The following is a 10,618-nucleotide window of genomic DNA, read 5'->3' as shown; positions in this document are numbered from 1 at the left end:
TTATTCAGTGAAGGCAGCAGAGCGGAGTCTGAATTCACAGCAGGCAGAAGGCATGTGGAGTAAGATGGTGACAGTCACTTTCTGGAGTACAGCCACACTTTACATTTGACGCCAACATGCCTTTATTATAGCACAGAGCTGGGATATTTGCAAACTGTCTGTCGCAGTCTCGCATCCTGAGCCTGGCAAAACTCCCCCTCTAACCAGTCGCATCCAAAAACCCGTGGCCTGGTTTTCAGCGCCACTGACGTTAGTGGGAGTCATCAGTGCTCAGCACCTTTGAAAAAACCATCAGTAACTTTATTTTTCCAGGCCCAATCCACCCGCCTGTGGATTTTCTCTACTTTAGGCTACAGCTTCCAGACCTTTGGGTGGCTCTTCATAGACATTTCCCTCCAGTGTCTCAAAGAAGCCACGGCTATGAATACACACACAGTGACTCGTTCCAGCTACTGCCGGTAACGCTAGCTGCAGTAGAGAGCAGACTAAAGTGAAAGTCAATCCTCTGTAGGTTGACAAACAAAACCGTTATCCCTCACCCCGCCACCCTGCTGCAAGCCTCTGTTTGCCTACCATCTGTTTGCCAGAGGCTGGGAATGGGTGGCAGGGGATGGATCACTTGATGATTCCCTGTTCTGTTCATTCCCTCTGGGGCACCTGGCATTGGCCACTGTCAGAGAACAGGGTGCTGGGCTAGATGGACTTTTGGTCTGACCCAGAAGGGCCATTCTTATGCTCAGACTTGCCAGACAACATCACAGACTTCTCCTATGTGTACATAGATATTGGATTAGGGACCAGGATGGGCAGGGATGGTGTCCCTAGCCTCTGTTTGCCAGAAGCTGGGAATGGGCGACGGGATGGATGATTCCCTGTTCTGTTCATTCCCTCTGAAACACCTGGCATTGACCACTGTTGGAAGGCAGGATACTGAGCTAGATGGACCTTTGGTCTGATCCCGTATGGCCATTCTTATGTTCTTATGACCTGATTCTGCAAACCTTACTCCGATTAAAGAGGGCTTATTCGTGCAAGCTGGCCCATTGCAGGAAATGTTCCTAAATTAGCTAGCTAGGTTGAAGAGGTGACCAGACTCAACCCAAAGCACTTTGCACAGCAGACAAAAGTATGCACAGCGTAAACAGCGTATTACAGGAGTGTCACATAAAGATTTGTCTGATAGTGAAGGCAGTGGACTGGAACTCAGGAGATTTGGGTTCAGTGTCTGGCTCTCTCCCAAAGTCCCTGTGTAGTGTTGGGCAAGTCTGTTAATCTCTTGAGGTCTCTGTTCCCCATCTGTAAAATGGGGATGATAAATCTTCCTAGTTCTGCATTTCGATCGTAAGCTGTTGAGGGCAGAGGCTATCTCTTACTTTTGTGTTTGTACCATGCCTAGTACAATGTAGATTGTCATACGAATAAACAACCCACATATAATAATAAATAGGCCGTGGAATCTTATTGCAAAATCGTCAGCAGTCCTGTACGCCGTGAGCTGACTGAAGTGATCTGGTGGCAGTGATTTCCTGGCAATTTCCTGCAGTATCCTTGGGAGACCTTATTGAATTTGGTTTAAGTATGTTTCAGGTCCACTGTAGTAAATGATCGGTTTATGTATTATCATGGGCCAGGATTGTGTGAACCCTGGGCAGTGTTATGAACTTGGAACAGTGGGCCAGACAAGAATGAACTTTTAGGACAGTGTCAAGTGTTTTGCCTGGGGAATCTCTGGGGGAGGTGAATGTGCATTCCCCACTTCTGGTTATGTAAAAATTCAGCCTTTGGAAGCTACACCCTGAGAAGGGAACCATTGTCTGCTGATTGTCTGTCCCAGGAGGCCAAGATCAAAGACCAAAGCTGTATAGAGGAAAGACTGAACTATTCATGCGGGTGCTAGTTCTGAGCTGAGGCTGTATATGAACTTGTAAACACAGAAAGACCCTGGGTGGGCTTTGGAGGACTGACTCCTGCCAGAGCGCTTGTTGGAGTTTGGGGGGGGGTGATCTCTGGTAAGCTTATTAGCATGTGTGTAGGTTCTTTTATTGTTGTAATACGTTTTCTCTGTAATGCTTTCACTTTAAGAATAAATGTGCTTGCTTAGAAAGAGCTGTGTGGTAACATATAACTGCTGACAATCGCGCAGTTCATAGCCTTAAAAGAGAAAGCAAAGTGCAGAGACTGGCCTGTTTGGGCAGTCTGGCTTGCTGGGGATATCATAGTGTAGGCAGGGAACTCTGCAGCCTGGAAGACCCCCAGTCAGGAAGGCGAGAGACGCGAGTCTCCATGCAATAGAGGTGGTGGCTGAGAAGCCAAAAGCCTAACCCTTGGTGTCCCACAGATGGGGAATACAGGTACAGTTGCACTGAATTGTTGCATTTGTCTCTCTGAGACAAGGAAACCTAAACATGCCTCCTCCAGAATGTATTTCTTCAGCTATGCAGACACCACCATGCTATGAAGCCAGCAGCATTCATCAAGCTTGGCTTGCTGCAGCTGAATTGTCCAGTGTGGCTCTGCTTGGGGATCTGCCAGAGCATTATTTGCAATGGCTTCACTCCAGTGATCAGCAACGTGATGCTGCCTCAAAAAGCACTGGCTGAGCCTGGTGACCAAAACAGAAAGTACAGGCGAGGAGCCATCTGTTTATACACCACAAAATGCCGGCGCCTAGAATGAGACTATCTGAGCCTGCTGCGTCTCCGTCTCCTTTAAATTCCTGTCGCTCCGGCCTGATGGCTGTCTCCTCGCTGAATAATTAGCTTGTTTTCAGAAGCTGTTTAGGGTTTCTATTGAGATGCCAGTGACAAGCCAGAAGGTGGAGATTCTGCAGCTGAAGAAGGCCCCTTTCCATTGGGAAATACAGTGGAGTCCACTTGGGCAGCCGGTTCCTGCAGCCATTGGACCCATTCTCTCCCCATCTATTTTAGGTAATTAATTGGTCCTCATCACCATATTATCTGAGCACCTCACAGGCTTTAATGCATTCATCCTCATATCACCCCAGGGAGGTAGGAAAATATTATCATTCCCATTTTATGGATGGGGAAACCGAGGCAGGGAGACTAAGAGAATCATCCACGGTCCTGTAGGGATTCTGTGGCAAATCAGGGAATTGAACTGGGACTTTCTACATCTGGTCCATGTTTCTTGTAAGAAAGAGGGAGAAAAAGCCTCATAGTGTCCTAGGAATTCTCACCTTGGGGGCTGGGGTTTGCCTCCCCAGAACCTCCAAGATCCCTGCTGATCTCAGAGTATTCATTACAGGCCACAGCATCATCTACACAGTGTCTTATGGCTTTGCAGTAGTTCTTGAGCTCGCTGGCAGTGTGGTTCTATTGGAAAGACAAACCCCTGTTGCCCCTGGAACCATTCGTCCCCTGCCAAGCTGCGTCAGGCAATGTTAACTTCTTTCCCTGCTGATTTTGTGTTGGAGGTGGAGAGGGGGACCTTAGCCAGCTTCCCAACCCCAGTGCCTGACAGCGCCTCTCTTCCCCAGCAAAGACACAGGACTGGAACCCCAAACTTCAGGACTTCTGTGGAGTTGGGAGGCATGAGTTGTAGGGGAGCATATCAAAGTGACATTCTCCCATTCGGAGGGTGCAGGCTCCCATCCCTGCAACCCACAGGGTGAGTACGGGGTCCTCAATCACCGCTAGTCAATCTGAGTTCTGCTTGAGCAAGAATGGATGAAAGGCAGGTGTGGGAGTCATGCGGCCTGTGTTCTAAGCTTGATTCAGCGTCTTGCCTGCCTAGGCAAGCCACTTCACCCCTCCGTGCCTGCTTCCCTTCCCAGACTTGGTCTGTTTAGGTTGTACGTTTTTACTGAGTTGGGACTGTTTGTGCCTATGTCCGTGCACAGTGCTGAGTGCAGCTGGGACCCTGGTCTCACGTGAGTGGTACTGTAACACAAACTAGTAAGCAAGGGCTGCGGGATTTCACACCTGATGTAATAAAATGCCATTTATCGTGAAGTGAAATGAAAGCCCCAGTTTTGTTATCAATGCCTCATGAACTGCCAAATGACAATTCCAGCAGGGGAGACGCTGCTCTTGGGTACATCCGTGCCAATTGAAAATCACTCCCTTCAAGCCAAAAATTTCCCACAATCACTTCGTATTGGCCCCGAGTCAGCAAAGCACTTGGCATGTACTTAAAGCTGAGCATGTGTGGAAGTGCTTGGCTGAATCAGGCTCTGTAAGTGGGGTCTCACTGCATACCAAGACTCAGGTTATCCTTCAGAAATGGGATCTGACTGGTTCAAAGGCCCAACACATAGCAAGTAACACTTCGATCAAATGGCAAATATTATAGAGCTGTCAAAGTCTAGTTCTTCCAAGCTATTATCAAGTGAGATCTGCCCTAGGATTTGGAACATCCATGCTTAAAACTAAGATGTTTAACTGATAACTTTCCGAGACACATCATATGCTAGGACACATTTCCCAACGTAATTTTATTATCAAAAATCAAACATGGATTCTTGAGTCAGTGCAGGTGAAAAAGAACAGAATGATGCCCTGATTCTTTGGAAGCCATCCATCTATTCAAAAGATCTGGTGTATATCCCGAAACTCAAATGGCATGTCTTTAGGTGGCTGTTAGCAACACGAGGGATTAAACTGAAAGGCTGGTAGTTTATTTTAACAATCAAGTCAAGCATTGTTTCCCAGCCTTCCAAATGAGCTAAAATCTTTATTGTGTGTTATTTCACTTCATGGACCTGTAGATAGAAAGAAAGGATCACATTTTGACTTGCAACCCCCGTGACCACTCAGGTGTGACAGGGCAGAATTTGGCTATCAAGGTTGCCGTAGTACATATGCGCACACACAGAAAGAGCTAGATAGATACCACCTGGAAAAAAAACGTGAAAACCTACACCTTAGACTAGCTCACTGCACCCCACCCATGAATCCATCTCCACTGGGCCTTCCATTCCAAATTCCATTCTGCCCACAAGAACGTAAGAACGGTCATACTGGATCAGACCAAAGGTCCATCTAGCCCAGTATCCTGACTTCCAACCGTGGCTAATGCCAGGTACCCCAGAGGGAATGAGCAGAACAGTGATCTATCATCAAGTGATCTATCCCCTGTAACCCATTCCCAGCTGCTGGCAAACAGAGGCTAGGGACTCCATCCCTGCCCATCCTGGCTAATAGCCACTGATGGATCTATTCTCCATGAACTTATCTAGTTCTTTTTTGAACCCTGTTATAGTCTTGGCCTTCACAACATCCTCTAGCAAGGAGTTCCACAGGTTGACTGTGCATTGTGTGAAGAAATACTTCCTTTTGTTTGTTTTAAACCTGCTGCCTGTTAATTCCATTTGGTGACCCCTAGTTCTTGTGTCATGAGAAGGAGTAAATAACACTTCCTTATTTCCTTTCTCCACACTTGTCATGATTTTATAGACCTTTATCACATCCCCCCCTTAGTTGTCTCTTTTCCAAGCTGGAAAGTCCCAGTCTTATTAATCTCTCCTCATATAGAAGCCATACCATACCCCAAATCATTTTTGTCATCCTTTTCTGAACCTTTTCAAATTCCAATATATCTTTTTTGAGATAGGGTGACCACATCTGCACACAGTATTCAAGGTGTGGGCATACCATGGATTTATCTAGAGGCAATATGATATTTTCTGTCTTATTATCTATCCCTTTCTTAATGATTCCCAGCATTCTGTTCGCTTTTTTGACTGCTGCTGCACACGGAGTGGATGTTTTCAGAGAACTATCCACTATGACGCCAAGATCTCTTTCTTGGTGGTAACAGCTAATTTAGACCCCATCATTTTGGATGTATAGTTGGGACTATGTTTTGCACTGTGCATTACTTTGCATTTATCAACATTGAATTTCATCTTCCATTTTGTTGCCCAGCCACCCAGTTTTGTGAGAACCCTTTGTAACTCTTTAAAGTCTGCTATGGACTTAACTAACTTGAGTAATTTTGCACCATCTGCAAATGTTGCCACCTCACTGTTTTACCCCTTTTCCCAGCTCATTTATGACTATATAGACTAATACATGGCCCAGTACAGAAAGGGGGTGGGGAGGGCACCACTATTTATCTCTTTCCATTGTGAAACCTGACCATTTATTCCTACTCTTCATTTCCTGTCTTTTAACCAATTACTGATCCATGAGAAGATCATCCCTCTTGTCCCATGACTGCTTACTGTGCTTAAGAGCCTTTAGTGAGGGACCTTGTAAAAGGCTTTCTGAAAGTTCAAGTGCACTTTGACCCCCTCAAAGAATTCTAGTAGATTGGTGAGGCATGATTTCCCTTTACAAAAACCATGTTGACTCTTCCCAACAAATTATGTTCATCTGTGTGTCTGACAATTCTCTTCTTTACTATAGTTTCAACCAGTTTGCCCAGCACTGAAGTCAGGTTTACTGGTCTGTAATTGCTGAGATCACCTCTGGAAGCCCTTTCCAAAAATTGGCATCAAATTAGCTATCCACCAGTCATTTGGTACAGAAGCTGATTTAAATTATAGGTTACAGACTACGGTTAGTAGTTCTGCAATTTCACATTTGAGTTCCTTCAGAACTCTTGGGTGAATCCCATCTGGTCCTGGTGACTTATTCCTGTTTAGTTTATCAATTTGTTCCAAAACCTCCGCTACTGACACCTCAATCTGGAACAGTCCCTCAGATTTGTCACCTAAGAAGAATGGCTCAGCTTTGGGAATCTCCTTCACATCCTCAGCTGGGAAGACTGATGCAAAGAATTCATTTAGTTTCTCTGCAATGGCCTTATTGTCTTTGAGTGCTCCTTTAACATCTCGATTGTCCAGTGCCCCACTGGTTCTTTAGCAGGCTTCCTGCTTCTGATTTACTTAAACAATTTTTTGCTATTACTTTTTGAGTCTTTGGCTAGTTGTTCTTCAAATTCTTTTTTAGGCTTCCTAATTATATTTGTACACTACACGTGCCAGCATTTATACTCCTATTTTCCTCACTAGGATTTAACTTCCATTTTGTAAAGGATGCCTTTTTGCCTCTCACTGCTTTTTTTACTCTATTGTTGAGCCACGGTGGCCCTTTTTTGGGGTTCTCTTACTATGTTTTTTAATTTGGGGGATACATTTAAGTTGAGTCTCTATTACAGTGTCTTTAAAAAGTTTCCATGCAGCTTGCAGGAATTTCACTTTTGGCGCTGTACCTTTTAATTTCTGTTTAACTAACTTCTGCATTTTTGTGTCGTCCCCCTTTCTGAAATTAAATGCTACAGTGTTGGGCTGCTGTGGTATTTTTGCCTGCCACAGGGATGTTAAATTTAATTATATTATGGTCACTATTCCCAAGGGGTCCAGCTCTATTCACCTCTCTGACCAGATTCTGTGCTTCACTTAGGACTAAATCAAGAATTGCCTCTCCTCTTGTGGGTTCCAGGACCAGATGCTCCAAGAAGCAGTCATTTAAGGTGTCAAGATAGCAGCTTTCAATCAGCCAGCAATTTTTAAAGAATCAGCTGCTACAGGAATGTGTTTTGTCTTTTCTCCAAGGGTGCAATTTCTCCTCAGAGGTTCACTGCTCCCAAATGCAGGATGGCTAATATTCAGTCCTGAATCAGTAACTGGCTGGTGCCTCAAGATCTCGCAAACCATCAAGACTAGTGGGGCGGGGGGAGACTTTTTCTCATTGGAGATGCACCCCAATCTCCTTTCCATTTAAAGAGGTCACTTCTTCCTATTCCTGGGCTAACATGAAATACACCAGGAATTACCAGACATTCGAGATATAGAAAAGCAACCGTAACTCGTTTTAAAGTGCTCTGCTATTTACTCACACATTTTCTCCCCCTTAAAGGCTGGTGCAGTTGGGTTCAACAGAGTGGCTTTATAGAGATGCAAAAACGAACACCAATTAACCCCTCCCCCTAACTCTCCGAAAATATTGCAAAAAATCGTGTTTAGTTAACAACCTTGCATCAATAAATTGCATCCCAGTATGGTAGAAAGCTTTAACTGGTGCTGATTTGGGATGCCCTGTGTGTAACTCATCCGTGCAGATTGCATGGTTTCAATTTTCAAAGCAGTCAAGGGGTTTAAACACATAGTCCCTGACAGCTGTCTAAATCCCCTAGAGGGCTTTGAAATATCAACCTATATGTTTTGCAGTGCGAAATTCAACGCAACCTTCATTCTGGAAGATAGCTCTCTGTCTCTGTACGCCATGTAGAGGGTAAAGCAGAGGGACCATAGTTTGAAGGGCTGTGTTTAGATGATGTTTTTTCTGTACTGTAGTTGTCTGTGGCTGTTAAAGGGAAAGCCGATCTCAAAGAGGCCACTTTGGGGTTTTTTTTTTCAGTAAACCAACAACTCTAAGAAGCGGCACCATTTGAAACTTAAACTTTATTGCGGCAAAGAACTAAAAATCGTACATGTGGGAGAACTGCAGAGCGCCTGTGAGAAAGAACTAGTCAGAAATCACAACTCGGGTACAATCGAACGGAAAGTTTTATTAAAACAAGTGGAAATCAACTCAATTATTTCGGCGGTTGTTTAAATTTCACCATAACCGTGGATTGTATATTTACAGTCTTCGGCTCCTGTCGTGAAGGTCTTGCTCGGGATGGGGGGAACAGGGGTGGCGGGGCGGCGGCGGCTGGCTTCTAAAGCTAACAGGATGTGAACGTTTTCCAGAAGAAATTCTTGCAGCCGGCTTTGCGTTCTCGGGGCGCCAAGGCGGGGTTGGGATTAGCCGATCGCTCCAACTCCAGTCTCACTTCGTCCTGCTCTGTCCCTCGGGACAGGTCCTCGGGCTCCAGGGCTTCATTGTCCGGCTGGTTGGGTTCTGAGAGCAATTCTGCCAAAAAGTACTTCGCCAGTTCCTTGGGGGGTGGGGAGGGAGACAGAGAGACCATGAAAAGCTGGGCGCAGCTCGGTTATCTGCCTGGCAGCGTTTCTCCCAGCGCCTGAGCATCAGAATGGGCAAGTCCCATCTCTCCAAAGCCAGCGCCCACCCACCTGGACAGCTGCTAGTTGCAAGCGAGCCGAGGTTTGCATATCAAACCATCCCTAGCCAGGAGAGTGTCAACCCAGCGCCCCCCAGCAGAGACACCTGCCCAGTGTGGAGCGAGGGCGTGTTACACGGCTACATCTGAAGGTCGAAAGGAACACCCCGCCCCCTCAACTTTTTAAATTCTCTCTGAATTCTCCTTTAATCCACCAAAGCCCTGAGAGGGGCTGGGCTTCCTCCGGTTTGTAACCTGGCACCCTGGGGTGTGTGTGGGGGGGGGGGGGGGGAGGAGGTTAGCATCGCTGATCAAAGCAGGCGGATTAAAACACAGCGATGGACTATCAAGTCTCTGTCCAGACACGCCTGGAAAGCGGGGGCTCGAGGCAGATGTACCCAGAGAAGCCTGTGGGGCGAATGGGACCTATCCGCTATCCCGTTGTTCCTCGGGAGCTAACACACAAAGCCAACACCAGATGCCTCTAAAGCCACCCCCATGCGCCTTGGCCAGCTCGACCCCACCTGGACCCCCTGCGCGGAGCTGGAGGCTTTGGCAGTGGGGCTGGTTTCAGCACCCTGGAGAAATCCCACCACGGCCTGTCCCCCGGGTTGCTCCCTAGCACCCTGGAGAGTTCTCCCCTATTCCGGCTGGAGGCTTAACAGCTTTCTTGGCAGGGCCACATTAACCCTGCGTTCGTTTTAAATGCCTAGTGGGAAAGCTAGCCCCGGGCTGCCCCCTGCAACTGCTCCTCAACAGCCTCGGGACTGTTCCTTCGGAAGACGCTGGCCCACCAGCTCCTGGGGCTGGGACGCGGCTAGAAGGAGCACTGGGCGCAGCTGGATTCCCCCCTGCCCCCCACTAGATTCCTCTGCAGAGCTCAGTTTGAAAAGTGCAGGCGGGCGCATGTTAATCCCCCTCGCTCCTGCTGGCTGGTTTCGTGTGAAATCAGCCCTGGAAAAACCCTCCCCTGCGGGGCCCGTTAAGCTCGGTCCAGTGCAGGTGAAATGCACCTGTGTATGGACCTGCTGCCCCTGAGAAACCCACCCCGCCAGGGCAGCAGCCAAAGCCAGCGCGCTGCAGAGCCATGCCCGGCACAGCCGGGAGAGAACTTGATGCCGACCCGCTAACGGCCCCTGGCTGCCCGCAGCTCGCTCGGATCCCTGCGGCGCACTCCGGGGGAAGGTGCGGGAGGGACTTACCTGTTTCCCCGCTGCCGCAGCCAGTGACTTCTGCAGGAACTGCCGGAGTCTCGGGTCCGAGGGCGCCGCGGAGACGCTACTCACCGCCAAGGCGACGGAGAGCAGGGCTAGGGCGCACTGGAGACGGCAGGACAGCATCTTTCCAACCTGCGCCAGCAAGTCAGACAACGAACGGGAGGGGCCGGGGTGCCGCTCAGTGTCTCCACTTCTCAGACGGTGGCTGCTTCTGGGATCTCCTCCCCGCTCGACCCCCTTTTTAAACCCATCTCCTGACGTCAAGGTGGAGGCGCCCCCCTCGCCAAATGTAACCACCACTTTTACGCACCATTAGGCGCGCAGATCAATCACCCCAGATGCTGGCGTTGACACGAGGCGAAGGGGGTTTTACTAATTCCAGGAGGCTGTCGAGCTTCCTTCCCTCTGCCAGACTGGTTCGGAGCGTCCCT

At 48.0% G+C, this 10,618-nt stretch overlaps 1 protein-coding gene across 1 annotated transcript; it reads right to left on the bottom strand.

Moving 5' to 3' along the window:
* Window positions 1-8,634: 8,634 nt before the first annotated feature.
* Window positions 8,635-10,310, bottom strand: SST (somatostatin). Its single transcript, XM_077827175.1, has 2 exons — window positions 10,173-10,310; window positions 8,635-8,847 (listed from the first exon to the last, which is right to left on the bottom strand). The coding sequence occupies exons 1-2, from the start codon at window positions 10,308-10,310 to the stop codon at window positions 8,635-8,637; spliced, it is 351 nt and encodes a 116-aa protein (XP_077683301.1).
* Between the last annotated feature and the right edge of the window lie 308 nt (window positions 10,311-10,618).

Source organism: Eretmochelys imbricata, chromosome 9 (genome assembly GCF_965152235.1).
Source record: "Eretmochelys imbricata isolate rEreImb1 chromosome 9, rEreImb1.hap1, whole genome shotgun sequence".
NCBI classification, from domain to species: domain Eukaryota; kingdom Metazoa; phylum Chordata; order Testudines; family Cheloniidae; genus Eretmochelys; species Eretmochelys imbricata.
This window is presented reverse-complemented; position numbering and strand designations above follow the sequence as displayed.

Bases quoted from the DNA above. Each gene is read 5' to 3' on its own strand.
- SST (XM_077827175.1), bottom strand. From the start codon at position 10,310: ATGCTGTCCTGCCGTCTCCAGTGCGCCCTAGCCCTGCTCTCCGTCGCC. The intron at 8,848-10,172 runs GTAAGTCCCTCC...CCACCCCCCAAG, and splicing joins CTGCGGCAGCGGGGAAACAG to GAACTGGCGAAGTACTTTTT.